Here is a 26,440-nt window from a genome sequence, read left to right on the forward strand (position 1 = left end):
GGTGTACTCCTCAATGCTGTCTGGAGAATCCCGGAACATGTTCCAGTCTGTGCTGGCAAAACAGTCCTGTAGCTTAGCATCTGCGTCATCTGACCACTTTTTTATTAACCGAGTCACTGGTGCTTCCTGCTTTAGTTTTTGCTTATAAGCAGGAATCAGGAGGATAGAGTTATGGTCAGATTTGCCAAATGGAGGGTGAGGGAGAGCTTTGTATGCGTCTCTGTGTGTGGAGTAAAGGTGGTCCAGAGTTTTTTTTTCCTCTGGTTGCACATTTAACATGCTGGTAGAAATTAGGTAGAACGGATTTAAGTTACCCTGCATTAAAGTCCCCGGCCACTAGGAGCGCTGCATCTGGATGAGCGTTTTCCTGTTGATTTATGGCCTTATACAACTCATTCAGTGCAATCTTAATGCCAGCATTGGTTTGTGGTGGTAAATAGACAGCTATGAAAAATATAGATGAAAACTCTCTTGGTAAATAGTGTGGTCTACAGCTTATCATAAGATACTCTATCTCAGGCAAGCAAAACCTCGAGACTTCCTTAGTATTGATTTTGTGCACCAGCTGTTGTTTACAAATATACACAGACCGCCACCCCTTGTCTTACCGGAGTCAGCCGTTCTATCCTGCCGATGTAGCGTATAGCCCGCTAGCTGTATGTTATCCATGTCGTCGTTCAGCCACGACTCGGTGAAACATAATATATTACAGTTTTTAATGTCCCGTTGGTAGGATAACCGTAATCCTAAATCATCCAATTTGTTCTCCAATGATTGAAGATTGGCTAATAGGATTGATGGGAGCGGCAGTTTACTCGCTCGCCGTCGGATCCTAACAAGGCACCCCGATCTACGTCCACGATATCTCTGTCTCTTCCTCATGCGAATGACGGGGATTTGGGCCTTGTCGGGTGTCTGTATGATATCCTTCGCGGCCGCCTCGTTGAAGAAAAAATCTTCGTCCAATACGAGGTGAGTAATCGCTGTCCTGATATCCAGAAGCTCTTTTTGGTTATAAGAGACGATGGCAGAAACATTATGTACAAAATAAATTACAAATAACGCGGAAAAACACACATAATAGTACAATTGGTTAGAGGGCTGTAAAACGGCAGCCATCTTCTCCGGCGCTGTCTTGGGCACAAGACAGAACATGTGTGTGTGTGTGTGTGTGTGACCTGATGGTCAGGAGAGCAGAGGAAAATCACATGAGCTAAACCTAGGTGTGAGCTTACAAGATGTGTACAGTGGAAAAATACAGCCCGCCTAAAGCGGGGTGGGATTTTTCCTCTGACGTGTGTGTATAAAAAGATTGTACGACCATTTTGTTGCAGAGCGCTCTCATGAATAAACAGGCTGACCATTGCAGTAAGGGGTCTTTGTTTAATTTATTTAAACTAGAGATTTACACCTCTGGGAATTATTCAAAGATTTAAGAAGTGTTTGACTTCAACCATTGAGATAACAAAATTCTCGTGACAACAGGCCAGGCCACAACTACAATATAGGGCAGTGCTTGATATCCACTGTTGGAGATAGCTGTTAAGCTAATAAAGACAATATTCCCAATAGTTCATTCGCAGTGACCAGGGCTAGCCTATATTTCTGTCTGAGAGTGTTGTGTCTGGCTGTTTGCTTGTGTCCTCCAACAGGGGGACATACAGTGGGGAAAAAATTATTTAGTCAGCCACCAATTGTGCAAGTTCTCCCACTTAAAAAGATGAGAGAGGCCTGTAATTTTCATCATAGGTACACGTCAACTATGACAGACAAAATGAGAAAAAAAAATCCAGAAAATCACATTGTAGGATTTTTAATGAATTTATTGGCATATGATGGTGGAAAATAAGTATTTGGTCAATAACAAAAGTTTCTCAATACTTTGTTATATACCCTTTGTTGGCAATGACACAGGACAAACGTTTTCTGTAAGTCTTCACAAGGTTTTCACACACTGTTGCTGGTATTTTGGCCCATTCCTCCATGCAGATCTCCTCTAGAGCAGTGATGTTTTGGGGCTGTCGCTGGGCAACACAGACTTTTAACTCCCTACAAAGATTTTCTATGGGGTTGAGATCTGGAGACTGGCTAGGCCACTCCAGGACCTTGAAATGCTTCTTACGAAGCCACTCCTTCGTTGCCCGGGCGGTGTGTTTGGGATCATTGTCATGCTGAAAGACCCAGCCACGTTTCATCTTCAATGCCCTTGCTGATGGAAGGAGGGTTTCACTCAAAATCTCACGATACATGGCCCCATTCATTCTTTCCTTTACACGGATCAGTCGTCCTGGTCCCTTTGCAGAAAAACAGCCCCAAAGCATGATGTTTCCACCCCCATGCTTCACAGTAGGTATGGTGTTCTTTGGATGCAACTCAGCATTCTTTGTCCTCCAAACATGACGAGTTGAGTTTTTACCAAAAAGTTATATTTTGGTTTCATCTGACCATATGACATTCTCCCAATCCTCTTCTGGATCATCCAAATGCACTTCAGACGGGCCTGGACATGTACTGGGACACGTCTCGCACTGCAGGATTTGAGTCCCTGGTGGCATAGTGTGTTACTGATGGTTGGCTTTGTTACTTTGGTCCCAGCTCTCTGCAGGTCATTCACTAGGTCCCCCCGTGTGGTTCTGGGATTTTTGCTCACCGTTCTTGTGATCATTTTGACCCCACGGGGTGAGATCTTGCGTGGAGCCCCAGATCGAGGGAGATTATCAGTGGTCTTGTATGTCTTCCATTTCCTAATAATTGCTCCCACAGTTGATTTCTTCAAACCAGGCTGCTTACCTATTGCAGATTCAGTCTTCCCAGCCTGGTGCAGGTCTACAATTTTGTTTTTGGTGTCCTTTGACAGCTCTTTGGTCTTGGCCATTGTGAAGTTTGGAGTGTGACTGTTTGAGGTTGTGGACAGGTGTATTTTATACTGATAACAAGTTCAAACAGGTGCCATTAATACAGGTAACGAGTGGAGGACAAAGGAGCCTCTGAAAGAAGAAGTTACAGGTCTGTGAGAGCCAGAAATCTTGCTTGTTTGTAGGTGACCAAATACTTATTTTCCACCATAATTTGCAAATAAATTCATAAAAAATCCTACAATGGGATTTTCTGGATTTTTTTTCCTCAATTTGTCTGTCATAGTTGACGTGTACCTATGATGAAAATTAAAGGCCTCTCTCATCTTTTTAAGTGGGAGAACTTGCACAATTGGTGGCTGACTAAATACTTTTTTTCCCCACTGTATGTGATGCGTGTTTCTAAATTGCCCCTGCAAGGTGTAGTAATTGAAATACGCCCAGGGTGCGGGTGTTGTGCAGCGGTGTGTACCGAAACCAGACACCACAGAAGAAGAGACTCTCAGCCTCACAGAGAGGGAGCACGGCATTGCAGGGAACCCAGGTGATTTATGGGAAGGTGGAGGAATGGGAGAGGGTTTAAGGGGGGGGGGGAGGCATTAATACACACAATGTGCAGCAGTCTGTTGGTGTAGTCTACACCCCTTTTCCACCTTGCCCTCAACCTCAAAATCAGGAGAAGGAACATGGCCCCTGGGGCAGGAGGGGAGCAAAGGGAAGGGGGTGTGCTGTGTAGGTCTCTGAATCGTGTAATCATAGGCTACCACTCTACTACCTCAGGGGTGCAATTCCATCATCCCCTTAGCAGAGAAAAGCAGAAAGCACACAGGGGGTATCAAATACCCCATTCTACTTTCCCCTAGAGAAAGCTAAAACCAGGACTGGACCACCCTAACCAGCTATACCAGCAGGGAGTGAGCGCCCACAAACACACACACACCAGACCTGGGTGCAAATACATAGTATTTGGTATTTAAATAGTTATTTTTGAGTATTTTCAAATAATGTGGCCAAATCAACTACTTCTATTTCAAATATTTGAAAATAACTTCCAAATAGCCTAAACTATTTTCAAATACTTGTATCCAAATACATAATTTCAAAACCCCCCTAGGACTAAACAGACCTGGGTTCAAATGTATGAGTATTTAAAAAACATTTATATTTGAGTATTTTTCAAATACATGCCAATATTTAACTACTTGTATTTTCAAAGAAAAACATGTCAAAATACTTACTTCTTGTCTTACAAAGTAAATGAAATGTATCCTAAATAGTATTTGAACCCAGGTGTGACACACACACACACGCACGCACGCACACAGAGAGTATCAGACACACTCATGCGACTCTGAAAACCCAGGATTAAGATACAGTATTAAAACCCTTTCCAGCTGTGTCTGTGGGAAAGCCAACAGGAGTAGTTTTTACAGCTAAATAAAAGTGTCACAAAGCGGGAGGGCAACATGCATGCAAACTCTGCCGTGGACACAGCCTCAATCACTGCGCAAAGAGTTACATATCCCCACCGTTTTGTGTGTGCAGATAAAACCACAAGATATACAGAAGGCATAGTTTACAGCTGAAAGAATAAGAAATACAGGTATCAAAATGCGTAATTAGATTATTCAGTTTTCTTTATTATCATAATAGTAGTAGCCTTCCTTTCCAGGGCCCGTTTTCCTGATAGCGATGGAATTTAGGCTTACGAGTGTTTCAACGATGCATCTTTTCTACAACGGCAAACACCACGCGGAGAGAACGCTCACTAAGTGCGTCATTGAGGCATGTGTCGATACTGATAGGATCGAAAGGCAGCGCTGCTCTCGGATTAGCTTTCTCCATTCAAATCTTACCTTAACATTATAATTATTCCACAATACTGACGATGGATCAGCTCCTAGAGAGATATCACCTATGGCTGCAAATATTGAGGTGGCTTATTCTAATGCTTACCCTATAATAATGCACTAAATCAAGATTTGGCACATCATAGCGCACGTTAGGCTACACATCATGAAATATATTTGAGGCAAAAATTACAGACAGTAGCCAAATAAAACTCAATTGAATGATCATGAAATTGATTTCAATATCATTTAAATATATAGGCCTATGTAGCATATACTGTAGGTAGGCTATTTATATATTTGAATGCAGTCATCTCAGCTTTTATTTGAAGCATCTTTTCATCCTTCGCTTGTTTGTAACAATTGCAAATACATTGGCAACTTTGTATTTGGAGTCAACTTCATTGTGAAGTCTTCTTTGTATAAAGTGACGCCGTAGGAAAAAATGCATCTAACGATGCACTTAGCTGTAGCAGTAGGTAAATAAAGAGCGTTTTCAAGTGCAACTTTAGTAACAATGGTTTTGGGAAACAGCTCTGAGATTTAATGATGCTCCAACAAAGGTTCAAACAATGAACTTAGTTTTGAGATGCATTTGGGAAACCGGGCCCAGTCCGATATGGGATGTAGCCTAAAGCCCAAATCAAACGAAAAGCGTATTTTCTTTACGCGCATGAACAAGCATGTACATGCTGGAATTAGAATGCACGGTAGTGAATGTTCAGTTAAGTATTTAGTGTTGATAAGTTTAGCTGCCAGTGCCAATAATACATATTTGAAAACAATAACTTTATGCTTACCTTTGTTGATTTTGAGCACAGGCATATAGCCTAGGCAGGCTACAGCTGGGAAACTCTAACTCCGTTCAAGACCGAATATTGTTATGTAGCAAGAATGAGACTAGATCAATTCTTTATAAACTGCTTGGGTGTATTAACTACAACTCTCCTCACGTTCGTGAGCGAACATAACAGGAGGCAGGTACGGTGGCTCCCATAGGCCATACAAGGTGAGTCAAAAAGAACACACAACAATAGTTCACAAGGGCTGCACAGCGAACGTAACAAATACAACGGTTTATTACGGATTCTCATGACAATTAAGTTGGCATACGCTACGCAGTGTATGTGTTTGACGCTCTCTACTCTCGCATGCAAATGTTGACGCCGTTTCGGCTTAACTGCCATTTTCAAATCCAGTACACCTGACATTCTGACAAGGGTGTTATCAAAGACTTGGCATGACTTTGAGCTGTGGTGTTATCATCTGTTACAGGCCAGGGGTGACAGTGGCAAGGGAGTAATCAGACGCGCGCACACACACACACACACACACACAGAGAGAGAAACAGGACACCGGGGATGAGGGTAGCAGACATAATAAAAAGGTCCAGCTGACCCAAACCCCAGAGGATTGATAAGAACCAGAGTCAGGCAGCCTAACATTTCTCTAACTGCTCTCCTCTCACTCAATTTCTTCCAACCGCTTGCTTATTCCATTCCTGCCATCTTCTCTCTTCAGTCTTCTTTTGCAATCTCCCCCCCCTTTCCTCCCTCCACACCTTTATCGTCCTCTACCCTAACACATTCACTCTTCCTCCCCTTCCATAGTCTTATCACTAACTAAAATATGGCAGAGTAAATTGTTGCATCGATAAATATATTTTCACATCAATTGGCCTCCTGAGACTATAGACCAATCCAGACTGAGGAAGAGTCACTTGATACACAGAGTGAGGATTAATTAAACTTGGTCATACCCACTTCATATGTATATACTGTATTCTAGTCTAGGCCTATCCTAATGAACTATTGATGTGCATACAGTACCAGTCAAAAGTTTGGACATAACCACTCATTCCAGGGTTTTTCTTTATTTTTACTATATTGTAGAAAAATTGTGAAGACATCAAAACTATGAAATAACACATATGGAATCATGTAGTAACCAAAAAAGTGATAAACAAATGAAAATATATTTGATATTCTTCAAAGTAGCCACCCTTTGTCTTGATGAAAGCTTTGCACACTCTTGGCAGCTTCATGAGGTAGTCACCTGGAATGCATTTCAATTAAGGTGTGCCTTGTTAAAAGTTCATTTGTGGAATTGCTTTCCTTCTTAAAGAGTTTGAGCCAAATCAGTTGTGTTGTGATAAGGTAGGATTGGAATACAGAAGATGGTATTTTACCAAATAGGGCTAAGTCCATATTATGGCAAGAATGTTTGAGCCAATCAGTTGTGTGGCAAGGTAGGGGGAGTATACAGAAGATAGCCCTATTTGGTAAAAGACCAAGTCCATATTATGGCAAGAACAGCTCAAATAAAAGCGTCTGCTAAAAGCGTCTGCTAAATGGCATATTTATATACACAGTGCATTTGGAAAGTATTCAGACCCCTCTACTTTTCCCATTATTTTTTTACGTTACAGCCTTATTCTAAAATGGAATACATTTTGTATTTATTTTTATCAATCTAAACAATATCCCATATAGACAAAGCGAAAACAGGTTTAGAAATGTTTGCAAATGTATAAAAAAAAAAAAAAAGAAATACCTTACTAAAAAAAGTATTCAGACCCTTTGCTATGAGACTCAAAATTGAGCTCAGGTGCATTCTGTTTCCATTGATCATCCTCGAGATGTTTCTAAATTTGATTGGAGTCCACCTGTGGTAAATTCAATTGATTGGACATGATTTGGAAAGGCACACACCTGTCAATATATATATATATATATATATATATATTATATATATATATATATATAAGGTCCAACAGCATGTCAGAGCAAAAACCAAGCCATGAGGTTGAAGGAATTATCCGTAGAGCTTTGAGAAAGTATTGTGTGGAGGCATAGATCTGGGGAAGGGTAACAAAACATGTCTGCAGCATTGAAGGTAATAATAATAATAATATAATAATAATAATAATAATACGCCATTTAGCAGACGCTTTTATCCAAAGCGACTAACAGTCATGCGTGCATACATTTTTGTGCATGGGTGGTCCCGGGGATCGAACCCACTACCCTGGCGTTACAAGCGCCGTGCTCTACCAGCTGAGCTACAGACCTCCAACATTCTTAAATGGAAGAAGAATGGAACCACTAAGACTCTTCGTAAACCTGGCCTGCCCGGCCAAACTGAGCAAAACGGGGGAGGAGGGCCTTGGTCAGGGAGGTGACCAAGAACCAGATAGTCACTCTGACAGAGCTCTAGAGTTCCTCTGTTGAGATGGGAGAACCTTCCAGAAGGACAACCATCTCTGCAGCACTCCACAAATCAGGCCTTTATTGTAGAGTGGCCAGACGGAAGCCACTCCTCAGTAAAAGGCACATGACAGCTCGCTTGGAGTTTGCCAAAAGGCACCTAGACTCTCAGACCATGAGAAACAAGATTCTCTGGTCTGATGAAACCAAGATTCAACTATTTGGTCTGAATGCCAAGCATCACGTCTGGAGGAAACTTGGCACCATCCCTACGGTGAAGCATGGTGGTGGCAGCATCATGCTGTGGGGATGTTTTTCAGCGGCAGGGACTGGGAGACTAGTCAGGATCGAGGGAAAGATGAATGGAGCAGAGTACAGAGAGATCCTTGATGAAAACCTACTCCAGAGCGCTCAGGACCCCAGACTGGGGCGAAGGTTCACCTTCCAACAGGACAACGACCCTAAGCACACAGCCAAGACAACGCAGGAGTGGCTTCGGGACAAGTCTCTGAATGTCCTTGAGTGGCCCAGCCAGAGCCGGACTTGAACCCGATGGAACATCTCTGGAGAAACCTGAAAATAGCTGTGCAGCGATGCTCCCCATCCAACCTGACAGAGCTTGAGAGGATCTGCAGAGAAGAATGGGAGAAACTCCCCAAATACAGGTTTGCCAAGCTTGTAGTGTCATACCCAAGAAGACTCGAGGTTGTAATCGCTGCCAAAGGTGCTTCAACAAAGTACTGAGTAAAGGATCTGAATACTTACAGTTGAAGTCGGAAGTTTACATACACTTAGGTTGGAGTCATTAAAACTTGTTTTTCAACCACTCCACACATTTCTTGTTAACAAACTATAGTTTTGGCAAGTCGGTTCGGACATCTACTTTGTGCATGACACAAGTAATTTTTCCAACAATTCCCAACAGATTATTTCACTTATAATTCACTGTATCACAATTCCAGTGGGTCAGAAGGTACACTAAGTTGGAGAAATGTCCTCTGGTCTGATGAAACAAAAATAAAACAGTTTGGCCATAATGACCATGGTTATGTTTGGAGGAAAAAGGGGGGAAGTTTGCAAGCCGGAGAACACCATCCCAACCGTGACGCACGGGGGTGGCAGCATCATTTTTTATTTTATTTTTTGTCATTTGCAGACGCTCTTATCCAGAGCAACTTACAGTTAGTGAGTGCATACATTTTTCATACAGGCCCCCCGTGGGAATCGAACCCACAACCCTGGCGTTGCATGTGCCATGCTCTACCAACTGAGCTACAGGCCTGGTGCATCATGCTGTGGGGGTGCTTTGCTGCAGGAGGGACTGGTGCACTTCACAAAATTGATGGCATCATGAGGAAGGAAAATTATGTGGATATATTGAAGCAACATCTCAAGACATCAGTAAGGAAGTTAAAGCTTGGTCGCAAATGGGTCTTCCAAATGGAGAATGACCCCAAGCATACTTCCAAAGTTGTGGCAAAATGGCTGAAGGACAACAAAGTCAAGGTATTGGAGTGGCCATCACAAAGCCCTGACCTCAATCTTATAGAACATTTGTGGGCAGAACTGAAAGAGCGTGTGCGAGCAAGGAGGCCTACAAACCTGACTCAGTTACACCTGCTCTGTCAGGAGGAATGGGCCAAAATTCACCCAACTTATTGTGGGAAGCTTGTGGAAGGCTACCCGAAACGTTTGACCCAAGTTAAACCATTTAAAGGCAATGCTACCAAATACTAATTGAGTGTATGTAAACTTCTGACCCACTGGGAATGTGATGAAAGAAATAAAAGCTGACATTTCACATTCTTAAAATAAAGTGGTGATCCTAACTGACCTAAGACCGGGAATTTTTACTAGGATTAAATGTCAGGACTTGTGAAAAACTGAGTTTAAATGTATTTGGCTAAGGTGTATGTAAACTTCCGACTTCAACTGTATGTAAATGTGATATTTCCGTTTTGTATTTGTAATACATTTGCAAAAAAGTCTAAAAACCAGTTTTTACTTTTTCATTATGGGGTATTGTGTGTAGATTGATAAGGGAGAAAAAAAAGAGTAATACATTTTAGAATAAGGCTGTAATGTAACAAAATGTGGAAAAAGTCAAGGGGTCTGAATACTTTCTGAATGCACTGTATATTTATACTCCGGACTCTGACTTTGCTCATCCTAATATTTCTATATTACTTAATTCCATTCTTTTACTTTTTAGATGTGTGTATTGTTGTTTACTGTTAGATATTATAGCACTGTTGGAGCTAGGAACACAAGCATTTCGCTACACCCGCTATAACATCTGTTAAATATGTGTCTGCGATCAATACAGTTTTATTTTATTTGCCAAGACATCTACCCAGGACAGTGTGGGTTAGAGAACTGAACATAGTTCAACATGTTCGCCATAATATAGTGCTTAGCGTGACGGAGCTTTGGGATTCATTAGAATCATCACCACATCATCACTGTGATTCAATGTGCAGGCATAAAATTAAGTACAAACAATGTTAAACTGGCGAGGGTGGGGGGGGGGGGGGGGGGGGGGGAATTAAGTGCAATCCGAAATGCAAAGAAACGGCCTCCCGAGTGGCGCAGCGGTCCAAGGCACTGCATCGGAGTGCTTGAGGCATCACTACAGCGGCCCAGCGTCATCTGGGTTATTGGAGGGCTTGGCCGGCCAGGATTTCCTTGTCCCATCGCGCTCTAGCAACTCAAGGCCGGGCACCTGCAAGCTGACTTCGGTCGCCAGCTGTACGGTGTTTTCTCCGACACATTGGTGCAGCTGGCTTCCGGGCAGGGTCGTGTTTCAGAGGAAGCATGGCTCTCAACCGTCGCCTCTCCCGAGTCCGTATGGGAGTTGCAGCAATGGGACAAGACTGTAACTACCAATTGGATATCACGAAATTGGGGAGAAAAAAAGGGGTAAAAAGTACACAAAAAAAAGGCGAAGAAACATATATATACACTCACTAGGACTACTTATAGCCATGGAAATGTCAACAACAACAGACGTGTTAATCATACACACAACAGATACAATGTCTGTAAATGAGTTACAAGATATGGGGCTCATAGATTTAATAGTTTTATGATAGAGTGAATAATCAAGCAAAGCATGACCTGAAACCTCCCTACCCAAAGATATAGAAAAGACCACAGTTGACATTGACACCGTCACTCTGAAAGTACAGCAGACTTCACTATAAACAGGAGCAGGCTCATCCGAGGGGCCTTTGTTTTGAGCGAGATATCAAATCTTATCTGGCTGGCATTTGGGAGCCAGTCTGCCACTGACATTTAGAATTCTGTCACAATTACTGCCGGGTCGCATATCTGAGCACAACATGAGCAACAGTTGTAGAGGCGCACTTTTTGCCATTTTGTCAGATTAATCAATTAATGTCAGCAGAACGATACACTGGAGGCAGCTGATTGTGTGTGTGTGTGTGTGTGTGTGTGTGTGTGTGTGTGTGTGTGTGTGTGTGAGAGAAAGACAGAGAGAGACAGGGAGAACGAGAGACAAAGAGAGAGAGTGACAGAGAGCAAGAGAGAGAGATGCCTGCCATAGCCTAGAGTTATAAAAAGCGTTCCCAGCGTGTCGGTGAGGTCCTCACACATTCCAGCACGTAAGGCGGCTGTTCTGACATGTTGTAAGCTAAGGTGTTAGTGGAAACTTGGATGAGGGAAAAAAAGGACTGGCCAAACCTATTACTGGTGGTCTGACAGGGGGTGGGGGTGTATCCTACAAATGCTAACAATCACAGCAAGGCACTTAATTGTTACCCAGGAACAAAAAAGCAACCGAGAAAAGGGCTAGAAATAGCCCACATTAACTTAAGTTGCCTGAGAAACAAGGTTCATGAAATCGATAACTTGCTCAGATTACATTCATATACCGGTTATCTCTGAAATTCACTTTGATAATTCCTACAGAAGAGAAAGCAATGCCAATGGAGGAGGTGATATACAGTACCAGTCAAAAGTTGACACGCCTATTCATTCAAGGGTTTTTCTTTACTCTTACTATTTTCTACATTGTAGAATAATAGTGAAGACATCAAAACTATGAAATAACGCATATGGAATCATGTAGTAGCCAATAAAGTGTTAAACAAATCAAAATATATTTTATATTTGAGATTCTTCAAAGTGGCCACCTTTTGCCTTGATGACAGCTTTGCACACTCTTGGCATTCTCTCAATATATACAGTGAGGGAAAAAAGTATTTAGTCAGCCACCAATTGTGCAAGTTCTCCGACTTAAAAAGATGAGACAGACCTGTAATTTTCATCATAGGTACACGTCAACAATGACAGACAAATTGAGAAAAGAAAATCCAGAATCACATTGTAGGATTTTTTATTAATTAATTTGCAAATTATGGTTAAAATAAGTATTTGGTCACCTACAAACAAGCAAGATTTCTGGCTCTCACAGACCTGTAACTTCTTCTTTAAGAGGCTCCTCTGTCCTCCACTCGTTACCTGTATTAATGGCACCTGTTTGAACTTGTTATCAGTATAAAAGACACCTGTCCACAACCTCAAACAAACAGTCACACTCCAAACTCCACTATGGCCAAGACCAAAGAGCTGTCAAAGGACACCAGAAACAAAATTGTAGACCTGCACCAGGCTGGGAAGACTGAATCTGCAATAGGTAAGCAGCTTGGTTTGAAGAAATCAACTGTGGGAGCATTTATTAGGAAATGGAAGACATACAAGACCACTGATAATCTCCCTCGATCTGGGGCTCCACGCAAGATCTCACCCCGTGGGGTCAAAATGATCACAAGAACTGTGAGTAAAAATCCCAGAACCACACGGGGGGACCTAGTGAATGACCTGCAGAGAGCTGGGACCAAAGTAACAAAGCCTACCATCAGTAATACACTACGCCGCCAGGGACTCAAATCCTGCAGTGCCAGACGTGTCCCCCTGCTTAAGCCAGTACATGTCCAGGCCCGTCTGAAGTTTGCTAGAGTGCATTTGGATGATCCAGAAGAGGATTGGGAGAATGTAATATGGTCAGATGAAACCAAAATATAACTTTTTGGTAAAAACTCAACTTGTCGTGTTTGGAGGACAAAGAATGCCGAGTTGCATCCAAAGAACACCATACCTACTGTGAAGCATGGGGGTGGAAACATCATGCTTTGGGGCTGTTTTTCTGCAAAGGGACCAGGACGACTGATCCGTGTAAAGGAAAGAATGAATGGGGCCATGTATCGTGAGATTTTGAGTGAAATCCTCCTTCCATCAGCAAGGGCATTGAAGATGAAACGTGGCTGGGTCTTTCAGCATGACAATGATCCCAAACACACCGCCCGGGCAACGAAGGAGTGGCTTCGTAAGAAGCATTTCAAGGTCCTGGAGTGGCCTAGCCAGTCTCCAGATCTCAACCCCATAGAAAATCTTTGGAGGGAGTTGAAAGTCCGTGTTGCCCAGCGACAGCCCCAAAACATCACTGCTCTAGAGGAGATCTGCATGGAGGAATGGGCCAAAATACCAGCAACAGTGTGTGAAAACCTTGTGAAGACTTACAGAAAACGTTTGACCTGTGTCATTGCCAACAACGGTTATATAACAAAGTATTGAGAAACTTTTGTTATTGACCAAATACTTATTTTCCACCATAATTTGCAAATAAATTCATTAAAAATCCTACAATGTGATTTTCTGGAATGTTTTTTCTCATTTTGTCTTTTATAGTTGACGTGTACCTATGATGAAAATTACAGGCCTCTCTCATCTTTTTAAGTGGGAGAACTTGCACAATTGGTGGCTGACTAAATACTTTTTTTCCCCACTGTACACTACCGTTCAAAAGTTTGGGGTCACTTAGAAATGTCCTTGTTTTCCATGAAAACATACATGAAATGAGTTTGAATAGGAAATATAGCAAAATGCATAGGAAATGTAGTCATTGACAAGGTTAGAAATAATGATTTTTTATTGAAATAATAAATGTGTCCTTCAAACTTTGCTTTCGTCAAAGAATCCTCCATTTGCAGCAATTACAGCCTTGCAGACCTTTAGCATTCTAGTTGTCAATTTGTTGAGGTAATCTGAAGAGATTTCACCCATTCTCCCTGAAGCACCTCCCACATGTTGGATTGGCTTGATGGGCACTTCTTACATACCATATGGTCAAGCTGCTCTCACAACAGCTCAATAGGGTTGAGATCCGGTGACTGTGCTGGCCACTCCATTATAGACAGAATACCAGCTGACTGCTAAATAGTTCTTGCATAGTTTGGAGCTGTGCTTTGGGTCATTGTCCTGTTGTTGGAAGAAATTGGCTCCAATCAAGAGCCGTCCACAGGGTATGACATGGCGTTGCAAAATGGAGTGATAGCCTTCCTTCTTCAAGATCCCTTTTACCCTTTACAAATCTCCCACTTTACCACCACCAAAGCACCCCCAGACCATCACATTGCCTCCACCATGCTTGACAGATGGCATCAAGCACTCCTCCAGCATCTTTTCATTTGGTCTGCGTCTCACAAATGCTCTTCTTTGTGATCCGAACACCTCAAACTTCGATTCGTCTGTCCATAAAACTTTTTTCCAATCTTCCTCTGTCCAGTGTCTGAGTTCTTTTGCCCATCTTAATCTTTTATTTTTATTGGCCAGTCTGAGATATGGCTTTTTCTTTGCAACTCTGCCTAGAATGTCAGCATCCCAGAGTCGCCTCTTCACTGTTGATGTTGAGACTGGTGTTTTGCGGGTACTATTTAATGAAGCTGCCAGTTGAGGACCTGTGAGGCGTCTGTTTCTCAAACTAGACACTAATGTATTTGTCCTCTTGCTCAGTTGTGCACCGGGGCCTCCCACTCGTCCTTCTATTCTGGTTAGAGACAGTTTGCGCTGTTCTGTGAAGGGAGTAGTACACAGCGTTGTACGAGATCTTCAGTTTAGCCTTCATTTCTCAGAACAAGGATATACTAACGAGTTTCAGAAGAAAGTTATTTGTTTCTGGCCATTTTGAGCCTGTAATCGAACCCACAATTGCTGATTTTTTAAAACATTTATATTTTTAGTCATTTAGCAGACGCTCTTATCCAGAGCGACTTAAAGTTAGTGAGTGAATGCATACATTTTCATACTGGCCCCCCGTGGGAATCGAACCCACAACCCTGGTGTTGCAAGCGCCATGCTCTACCAACTGAGCTACACGGGGGGCTGATGCTCCAGATACTCAACTAGTCTCAAGAAGGCTAGTCTCAAGAAGGCCAGTTGTATTGCTTCTTTAATCAGCACAACAGTTTTTAGCTGTGCTAACATAATTGCAAAAGGGGTTTTCTAATGATCAATTAGTCTTTTAAAATGATAAACTTGGATTAGCAATCACAACGTGCCATTGGAACACAGGACTGATGGTTGCTGATAATGGGCCTCTGTACGCCTATGTAGATATTCCATTAAAAATCAGCCGTTTCCAGCTACAATAGCCATTTACAACATTAAATGTCTACACTGTATTTCTGATCAATTTGATGTTATTTTAATGGACAAAGAAATTGCTTTTCTTTCAAAAACAAGGACATTTCTAAGTGACCCTAAACTTTTGAACGGTAGTGTACAGTTGTGGTCAAAAGTTGAGAATGACACAAATATAAATGTTCACAAAGTCTGCTGCCTCAGTTTTGATGATGGCAATTTGCATATACTCCAGAATGTCATGAAGAGTGATAAGATGAATTGCAATTAATTGCAAAGTCCTTCTTTGCCATGAAAATGAACTTAATCCCCCAAAAACGTTTCCACTGCATTTCAGCCCTGCCACAAAAGGACCAGCTGCCATCATGTCAGGTGATTCTCTCATTAACACAGGTGAGAGTGTTGACGAGGACAAGGCTGGAGATCACTCTGTCATGCTGATTGAGTTAGAATAACAGACTGGAAGCTTTAAAAGGAGGGTGGTGCTTGAAATCATTGTTCTTCCTCTGTTAACCATGGTTACCTGCAAGGAAACATGTGCCGTCATCATTGCTTTGCACAAAAAGGGCTTCACAGGCAAGGATATTGCTGCTAGTAAGATTGCACCTAAATCAACCATTTATCGGATCATCAAGAACTTCAAGGAGAGAGGTTCAATTGTTGTGAAGAAGGCGGGGCACCACCAGTGCAGAGCTTGCTCAGGAATGGCAGCAGGCAGGTGTGAGTGCATCTACACGCACAGTGAGGCGAATACTTTTGGAGGATGGCCTGGTGTCAAGAAGGGCAGCAAAGAAGCCACTTCTCTCCAGGAAAAACATCAGGGACAGACTGATATTCTGCAAAAGGTACAGGGATTGGACTGCTGAGGACTGGCGTAAAGTCATTTTCTCTGATGAATTCCCTTTCCGATTGTTTGGGGCATCCGGAAAACACCTTGTCCGGAGAAGAAAAGGTGAGCGCTACCATCAGTCCTGAGTCATGCCAACAGTAAAGCATCCTGAGACCATTCATGTGTGGGGTTGCTTCTCAGCCAAGGGAGTGGGCTCACTCACAATTTTGCCTAAGAACACAGCCATGAATAAAGAATAGTACCAACACATCCTCCGAGAGCAACTTCTCCCAACCATCCAAGAACAGTTTGGTGACAACAAATGCCTTTTCCAGCATGATGGAGCACCTTGCCATAAGGCAAAAGTGATAACTAACTGGCTCGGGGAACAAAACATCAACATTTTTGGGTCCATGGCCAGGAAACTCCCCAGACCTTAATCCCATTGAGAACTTGTGGTCGATCCTCAAGAGGCGGGTGGACAAACAAAAACCCACAAATTCTGACAAACTCCAAGCATTGATTATGCAAGAATGGGCTGCCATCAGTCAGGATGTGGCCCAGAAGTTAATTGACAGCATGCCAGGGCGGATTGCAGAGGTCTTGAAAAAGAAGGGTCAACACTGCAAATATTGACTCTTTGCATAAACTTAATGTAATTGTCAATAAAAGCCTTTGACACTTATGGAATGCTTGTAATTATACTTCAGTATACCATAGTAACATCTGACAAAAATATCTCATAACACTGAAGCAGCGAACTTTGTGAAGACCAATACTTGTGTCATTCTCAAAATATACAGTGGGGAGAACAAGTATTTGATACACTGCCGATTTTGCAGGTTTTCCTACTTACAAAGCATGTAGAGGTCTGTAATTTTTTATCATATGTACACTTCAACTGTGAGAGACGGAATCTAAAACAAAAATCCAGAAAATCACATTGTATGATTTTTAAGTAATTCATTTGCATTTTATTGCATGACATAAGTATTTGATCACCTACCAACCAGTAAGAATTCTGGCTCCAGAATTCTAAACTCCACTCGCCGTGTTTGGACGAAGAAGAAGGATGAGTACAACCCCAAGAACACATCCCAACTGTGAAGCATGGAGGTGGAAACATCATTCTTTGGGGATGCTTTTCTGCAAAGGGGACAAGACGACTGCACCGTATTGAGGGGAGGATGGAAGAGGCATGTATCGCGAGATCTTGGCCAACAACCTCCTTCCCTCAGTAAGAGCATTGAAGATGGGTCGTGGCTGGGTCTTCCAGCATGACAACGACCCGAAACACACAGCCAGGGCAACTAAGGAGTGGCTCCGTAAGAAGCATCTCAAGGTCCTGGAGTGGCCTAGCCAGCCTCCAGACCTGAACCCAATAGAAAATCTTTGGAGGGAGCTGAAAGTCCGTATTGCCCAGCGACAGCCCCGAAACCTGAAGGATCTGGAGAAGGTCTGTATGGAGGAGTGGGCCAAAATCCCTGCTGCAGTGTGTGCAAACCTGGTCAAGACCTACAGGAAATGTATGATCTCTGTAATTGCAAACAAAGGTTTCTGTACCAAATATTAAGTTCTGCTTTTCTGATGTATCAAATACTTATATCATGCAATAAAATGCCAATTAATTACTTAAAAATCATACAATGTGATTTTCTGGATTTTTGTTTTAGATTCCGTCTCTCACAGTTGAAGTGTACCTATGATAAAAATTACAGACCTCTATATGCTTTGTAAGTAGGAAAACCTGCAAAATTGGCAGTGTATCAAATACTTGTTCTCCCCACTGTGTGTGTGTGTATATATATATATATATATATATATATATATATATATATATATATATATATATATATATATTCAGAGTCATATTCAAGTAAAGCTTAGAGATGATATCATGTCAAATGCTGTTGAAGTAATATGGCTACAGGTTCACCTGCCTCACCTAAAGCTCATTCTTGTGGGAAGCTGCTATAGACCACCTAGTGCTAACAGTCAGTGTCTGGATAATACGTGTGAAATGCTTGATTATGTATGTGATATCAACAGAGAGGTATATTTTCTGTGTGACCTAAATATTGACTGGCTTTCATCAAGCGGCCCACCCAAGAAATAGCTTCAAAACTGTAACCAGTGCCTGCTACCTATCAACCTACCAGGGTATTTACAAACAGCACAGGAATGATATCATCCACGTGTTGATCACATCTTTACTAATGCTGCAGAAATCTGCTCTAAAGCAGTATCCACACCCATCGGATGTAGTGATCGTAATATAGTAGCCATATCTAGGAAAACCAAAGTTCCAAAGGCTGGGCAACGCCAGGGTTGTGGGTTCGATAAAATAATGTATGTGCTAACTGTAAGTCGCTCTGGATAAGAGCGTCTGCTAAATGACTAAAATGTAAATGTAAAAAATGCATAAAATATCATACAAGAGGATCTGTAGTGATTCCTATGTTCAAGGTTTAAAGAATATTTACTGGTCTGTTGTGTATAATGAGGAGCAACCAGACACCACACTTGACGCTTCTTCCAGTTGCTAAAAAGTATGCACCCATTAAGAAAATGACTGTAAAAACCGCTAAATCCCTGTGGATTGATGAAGAATATAAAAAATGGTATGGTTGATAGGGGCGGGGCAAAAGGAATTGCAAATAATCTGGCTGCACAGCCGATTGGCATACGTACTGTAAATTGAGAAATTATGTGACTAACCTGAACAAAAAAAAAGGTGAAACTGTACTATGAAACAAAGATAAATTATATAAAGAACGATAGTAAAAACTTTGAAGCACCTTAAATGGCAAACTAAGCTCCATCCATTGAGGCTGATGGTGCATTCATTACAAAACCCTCGGATATTGCCAACTACTTTAATTACTTTTTCATTGGCAAGATTAGCAAATTTAGGCATGACATGCCAACAATAAACTCTGAACCTTCACATCCATGCATAACTGACCAAATTATGAAAGAAAAACATTGTTATTCAAATGATCAAAGCTTGATGATTAGTTGATTATTTGAATAATCTGTGTAGTGCTAGGGTAAATACCAAAATGTGCACCCCTTGGGGTCCCGAGGACAGAATTTGGGAAACCCTGCTTCAGAGAAGTGACCATAAAACATGCCCAGTTCTGAAATTGCTCATTTAATAGGGTTGCTTTGTGGCTTAGATTGAAGAGATGGCAAATACGAGTGCTGCTCAGAATTAAGATTCAAAGACGTCTGCAGAAACAACGGGGTGTCAGTTATGACATAGCACCTTGAGTTTGAAAAATATCCATTTTGATTGTTGAACTACAGTAAGTGAAGTGGATTTACACCCGGTAACGGAATTACATCATGTACTACACAGAAATGCATAATTATATATATGAATGTCATTCTCCTCATGTTTCACAAGTTTAGACAAGTTTGGACATCACAGCGCAGCACAGCACAGTAGAGTACAGTGCAGTACAATACAGCAGAGCAGGGTAGAGTACAGTACAGTAGGGTACAGTAGAGTTCAGTACAGTAGAGTATAGTTCAGTACAGTACAATATACTGTACTAATGTACAGTACAATCTACATTTTACATTTTAGTCATTTAGCAGACGCTCTTATCCAGAGCGACTTACAGTTAGTGAGTGCATACATCATTTTTCTTTATACTGGCCCCCCATGGGAATCGAACCCACAACCCTGGCGTTGCAAACGCCATGCTCTACCAACTGAGCTACATCCCTGCCAGCCATTCCCTCGCCTACCCTGGACGACGCTGGGCCAATTGTGCGCCGCCCCATGCGTCTCCCGGTCGCGGCCGGCTACGACAGAGCCTGGATCTACTGTGCTCTACTCACTATACTGTCCTATCCTAAACTAACTTGTGAAACATACGTCTATGATAGGTTCAGATTTGGTCCGTCTGTTGATTTTCCTGTGAAATTGTGAAAATTATGATAATGCCCTTTTAGTGCAAGAGCTGTTTGAAAAGACTGGCTGAAATTTCAGCCTGTTTTGTGGGATGGAGTTTTGGCATGCCTGGCGACAATCACCAGGCGGTATAAGTAAATAGACCAATAACAAAGAGTTCTAAACCACTCTGCCAATAACAGCTAGTTTTCAGGTTACATATCCCTTCCATTAAGGCTGCATTGGACCTTTAACATCAATGCCAGGGTGGACTGACCATATTTCAACTACTTTTCAACGTCCATGGACGTCCGATGTCGATCGCTGCTCAGTGGGTGAGGATGCTGGTTACAGTAAATGGAAAGAGAGGGGGCTCATGGGTAGGCGTCAGTAAGAGCTGGCGCTCCATTAACTTGAGAGAGGCAGAGAGAGAGAGATGGATGGGTTTTCCAAAATGACTTTTAACACTCTTTGTTTGACCACCAAACGACAGAAAGAGAAAGAAAACAGTTATGAGCTGAACATAACAGCCAGTGGAAGGGAGAACAGTAGCAGGTGACCCAACTGTAGTTTGTGACTACTATGACTTCACAGTGTAGCCAATTCAGTTGCAGTAATTCCGTTAATAATTTTATTGTCATTCCGTTACTAATTTGGTAACGGAATTAGGGTTGGGCGGTATGCAGATTTTCATATCGTCATACTGTCAACCTGGGATTTATGGTATTATAGGCTTAGTACACAAGGGTGCGCCAAAAAAACGGAAAAAAAACCCATTGGGAGTCAACCAGAATGCTAACAAAATTAGCACAAGTAATAGCGAATTTACATGGAGGCTGCTCGCTAAATATGCTAATGAGCGAGATGAAAATAAACTAATTGCAAAGACAGGCAATCCAGCTCATAAAGTTATACATATATAGGTAGGAGCTACCGAATTTCATTTTTGGTGAGTTTGGACATTTACAAACGAATGTGAACAAGACACATAGTGCAAATTAACTACAGTATTTCTGATACATTTAGGACTTTTTCTGGTAGATGTTTTCTAAGACCACTTTTCCATCTGTTCATTCCAGAAAACAAAGCCTTTAATTATGCTTAATTTTTAAGATGGAAAATTGTTGAAAAATGTATCTATGCCTTCATTTCCCAAAAACATAGACACTTAGCTTTCATTTGACACCCAATTTGATATGCTCCTATGAATTTCATATCTTGGTGCTCAAGGTTCCTTCTCAATGGAAATGCCCGAAAGCAAAAGACATTCCGTTACCCAAGAATAGCAAAGCACCCTTTACTGGTTTAAACAGCTGACCAATCAGCCTGCGACCAACCCTTAGTAAACAAAAAATTATAATTGTGTTTGACCAGATGCAATGCTTTTTCACAGTATGCAAATTAACAACTGACTTTCAGCACTATTGTAGGGAAGGACACCTAGGAAGGGCATTCAGCATGTACGGGACTAACGCAAATGACTGATGATTGGCTGAAATAAATTGATAATGAGAAGATTGAGGAAGCTGTTTTGTTACGACTTCAGTGCAGCTTTTGACATTATCAATCATAGTCTGCTGCTGGAAAAATGTGTGTTATGGTTTCACATCTGCTATGTCGTGGATCGAGAGCTACCTATCTAACAGAACAGCGGGTGTTCTTTAATGGAATCCTCTCTAACATAAACCAGGTAGAGTCTGGCATACCTCAAGGCAGCTGTCATGGCCCCTTACTTTTCTCTATTTTTACTAATTACCTACCGCTAGCACTGAGTAAAGCCAGTGTGTCTGATGACTCAGCATCATACACGTCAGCTACCACAGCAAGTGAAATCACTGCAACACTTAACAAAGAGCTGCAGTCAGTTTTAGAATGGGTGGCAAGTAACAGCCTAAGCTAGTCCTAAATACACTATATATACAAATGATGTGGACACCCCTTCAAATTAGTGGATTCAGCTATTTCAGCCACACCCGTTGCTGACAGGTGTATTAAATCGAGCACACAGCCATGCAATCTTCATAGACAAACATTGGCAGTAGAATGACCTTACTGAAGAGATTAGTGACTTTCAACGTGGCACCGTCATAGGATGCCACCTTTCCAACAAGTCAGTTTGTCAAATTTCTGCCCTGCTAGAGCTGCCCCGGTCAACTGTAAGTGATGTTATTGTGAAGAGGAAACATCTAGGAGCAACAACGGCTCAGCTGCGAAGTAGTAGGCCACACATGCTCACAGAATGGCACCGCCGAGTGCTGAAGCGTGTAAAGATCGTCTGTCCTCGGTTGTCTCTACCAAGTTCCAAACTGCCTCTGGAAGCAACGTCAGCACAATAACTGTTCATCGGGAGCTTCATGAAATGGGTTTCCTTGGCCGAGCACCCGCACACAATCCTAAGATCACTGTGCGCAATGCCAAGCGTGGGCTGGAGTGGTGTAAAGCTCGCCACCATTGGACTCTGGAGCAGTGAAAACGCATTCTCTGGATTGATGAATCACGCTTAACCATCTGGCAGTCTGACGGACTAATCTGTGTTTGGCGGAGGAGGAATAATGGTCTGGGGCTGTTTTTCAACATCAGTGCCTGACCTCACTAATGCTCGTGGCTGAATGAAAGCAAGTCCCCGCAGCAATGATCCAACATCTAGTGGAAAGCCTTCCCAGAAGAGTGGAGGCTGTTGTAGCAGCGAAAGGGGGACCAACTCCATATTAATGCCCATGATTTTGGAATGAGATGTTCGACAAGCAGGTGTCTAAATAGTTTTGGATACACTACATGACCAAAAGTAAAATAATTGTATTTGGGATAAAACATTTGCTAAACCCTAAACCTAGGGCTGACCCCCATCTGATTTGCAACTGTCTCAGTGGACTAATCCATTGAGGAGGCCGCGGGATGCCATGGTCCAAGAAGAAAGGGAGTGTGGCTAAGATGCACAAGGCACGTCTCTCTCCAGAATGCGCTCTCTCGCCATTTTGTGAGCAATCATTGTTTCATAACTTCATTGTGTGAATTGTTTGATTGTTTCTGTCTATCAATTCCCCATTCCATTTACTGTATTACTAGTAGTAGCCTATATTTACCGTTAATTCACATCATTTCTAATATACAATGACTGTTTGGTTACAGTAATTCCTGTTAATGCATTCAATAAATTATATTTATTTAATAAATCATTTACCGTTGTCATTGTCGGAGTGGACACATTGTTTGCAGAGCTCACAACCTATGCTACACTTATGAGAAACAAGTTTTGGTTTATTTCATTCCATTTACGAGTTTTGTCAATTTATTCATTGCTTTTTGTTTGGAGCGCTCCTGTCAATTTTGAGTAAGGATGTGCACTTGTTTACGCATATAAACGTAGGCCTAGGATACCTGGCCTGCGTGCAAATGTAGGCCTATAAATGTGCCCATTTGAGGATGTCTGATAGTATTTCAGATTTTCTTAACTCACCACGACTAATGAGCTATGGAACTTCAGGTATTTTTCTTCTGGTTAGGCTATCTTGATCTCTGGCTCCCTTAAGTAATTTCTGTATCTTAATTATTTAATCAAACAGCATGCTTAAAGCATCAGACAATCTCAGTACATATTGTTTATTTATTAAAACACATAGGGTGTGGCTATATGGAAAAATACACCTTTGAAAATGTCGACCAATCGATTGGTCGAAAGAAAAGACGACTCTCAGTCTACAAAGATGTTTTTAGTCAGGGACAGCCCTACCTAAACCTCAACTAAATATTGTAATGAATAATGTGGCAATTGAGCAAGTTGAGGAGACTAAACTGCTTGGTGTAACCCTACATTGTAAACTGACATGGTCAAAACATATTGATGAAATGGTAGCTAAGATGGGGGGAGGTCTGTCCGTGATAAAGCACTGCTCTGCTTTCTTGACATCACACTCAACAAAACAAGTCCTACAGGCCCTAATTTGATCAAACCTGGACTACTGCCCAGTCATATGGTCAAGTGGCACAAAGAAAGGCAAACAACAGTTGGCCCAGAACAGAGCAGCACGGCTGCCCCTTAAAATGTACACGAAGAGCTAACATCAATGACATGCATGTAAATCTCTCCTGGCTCAAAGTAGAGGAGAGATTGACTGCATCACTACTTGTCTTTGTGAGAGGTATTGACATGTTGAAAGCACCGAACTGTCTGTTTAAACACCTAACACACAGTTCAGAGACACATACATAACCCACAAGACATGGTCTCTTCACAGTCCCCAAGTCCATAATAGACTCTAGGAAACGCACAGAACTACATACAGCCATGACTACATGGAACTCTTCCACATCAAGTAACTCAAGCGAGCAGTAAAATCAGATAAAAATTAAAAAAAACTGATAAAACAACACCTCATGGCACAACGTGGACTGTGACACGAACACACACACACACACACACACACACATTGTAATATTATATTGTACATTTGTAATAATAGAGTCATAATGTAATACATTTTTTGTATGATGATTTTTTTTTTTTTTTTATGATGTAGGCCTAATTGATTTAATCCTGTTTGGACCCCAGGAAGAGTAGCTGCCGCCTTGGCAGCAGTTTATGGGGATCCTAATAAATATAAATACATGATGTTCTGTATAAGATTAACTATGATACATCATAAATATGGTCCTCATCCAGACATCCACAGTCATGTGATTGGTATGCGGCTGAATGCACGTGTAGAAGGTATAAGCTTCTGCTGTTTTAAATAGCTGCTGTCTGGAAGCGAAGGCGAGTTGTAGACGTGCACACTCGCGCTAAATTAAACCTGTGCGGAGGATGAGTAGGTCCGTGCCAAGGATTTCATCTTTGCTCAAGTATAGGCTAGTGGCAATGTGTAAACCGACAACACAAATATGGACAGACTGTAAACAATGCGAGTGATGCAGAAAAAGGTCTGCAATAGCCTATAGTAGGCTATTTCTTGGTAATTCAAAAACAAAGCAAGCAAATATCACTATTCCACCAGTGGCCTAAAACTTTTGTATTTGCCTTAGGCATGTTTAGTGTAATTACAATGTAGATAGGCTTCACATTGTTAGGCTATAGAAGGCTACTGTGATGCCTGATTGACAGGCTTTCTGCAATGAGATCCATTATTCAGATTGTATATTGATAGGGCTGCATCATGTCACATAAAAAAAGTTATCCCCAGCATTATTTATGCAAAACATAAACTTTTGTTGTTATGAACCTCATGAGTATTTCAAAGTAATGGACTAGAATTGAGGGCTGAAAGAAAAAAATACGACACGGTTGTTTGGATATCATAACATTCACTCTTCGAATCAGGCTCCCGCAGAAAAAATTAAACAGTGGATCCAAGATTCGAGGACGTTTTTGACGAGATGACATGTTAAAATGCAACTTACCTTGACTGCGAAGAAAGAAAGTTATCATGCTACACAGCACCACAGAGACCTGCATGTTTGATCCCTTTCTCTCGCTCGCTCTCGGTCTGTCTTTTTCTCTCTTATTTGCTGCAAATATTTCGGTATTATCGAAATATCAAAGAAGAGCCTTCAAATAAACAAAGACTGGACTCATAACTATATTCATAGCATGGCTGTATTTCGGTCTTTATTCCCTGTTGATACGACGAGCCAAAGTTAAAGTTTCGCTCTGTGCCCCGGCACATACGTTCTTCAACATGTTGTGCTGTGCTTTGGATCCGATACTGGAGTGATCAAAGGGAGCAGTGGACTGTACCAAACGCAAAAAGGGGGAGGTTCAGCTAGAACGCGCACCGTTTCGTGAGGAAAAACGGACAAGCTAGTGCATTTTACTTTGATATAAGATATACATTCACTTGAACCACAGTATTTCGGTGTGTGAGTGCTCATTAATGCAACTTTGTTCCCTAAGCGAACACTATATTGTTGCAAATCACCCAGTGATTTGGAGTTTGTATTGCCCTTGGTTTCTCCTGGTTGTGTCATTTCTAAAGTTACAATGTATTTTTAAAGGTTGGTGGTCAACAAATCAGTGTGCTTTCAAGTAACCCCGAAAAGAACTGGACGCATGGGTAGACTAACTGTGCGCCCCTTTTGCAGTGCATGTTTCTCTCGGTTGAAAATGCAGACTAAAACTTGAGGCTATGGGAAATCTGGCCCGCTTCCACTTCGATGTAGCCAAAAGGATTGCAACCCCAAAATGGTCAGGAACCGGTAGGCTCTAGGAACTTTGAAAGTCATATGCAGCGTGTTGCAATACCATGCACACAATGTTTATTATGAATGGAATTTAGCAGTTCATCCCGGAAGGCAAAAGCAGCATGCCTAGGCTATAAACTCAACTCCATGTTGAAGGAAGTTTACCATGAACTCTATTGAGTCGA

General features: G+C 41.8%; 1 protein-coding gene across 2 annotated transcripts in view; it reads right to left on the reverse strand.

Moving 5' to 3' along the window:
- LOC311111695 (low-density lipoprotein receptor-related protein 4-like) overlaps nt 1-25,738 on the reverse strand; it is a 201,856-nt gene extending 176,118 nt beyond the window's left edge. For both annotated transcript variants that reach the window (XM_084154489.1, XM_084154488.1), the window contains exon 1: nt 25,476-25,738. In XM_084154489.1, coding sequence (XP_084010615.1) covers nt 25,476-25,530 — 55 coding nt within the window. In that variant the 5' untranslated portion in view covers nt 25,531-25,738. The remainder of the gene's footprint in view (nt 1-25,475) is intronic.
- Nucleotides 25,739-26,440: the final 702 nt, after the last annotated feature.

Source organism: Coregonus lavaretus (genome assembly GCF_964263955.1).
Source record: "Coregonus lavaretus genome assembly, chromosome: 37".
Taxonomy (NCBI): domain Eukaryota; kingdom Metazoa; phylum Chordata; class Actinopteri; order Salmoniformes; family Salmonidae; genus Coregonus; species Coregonus lavaretus.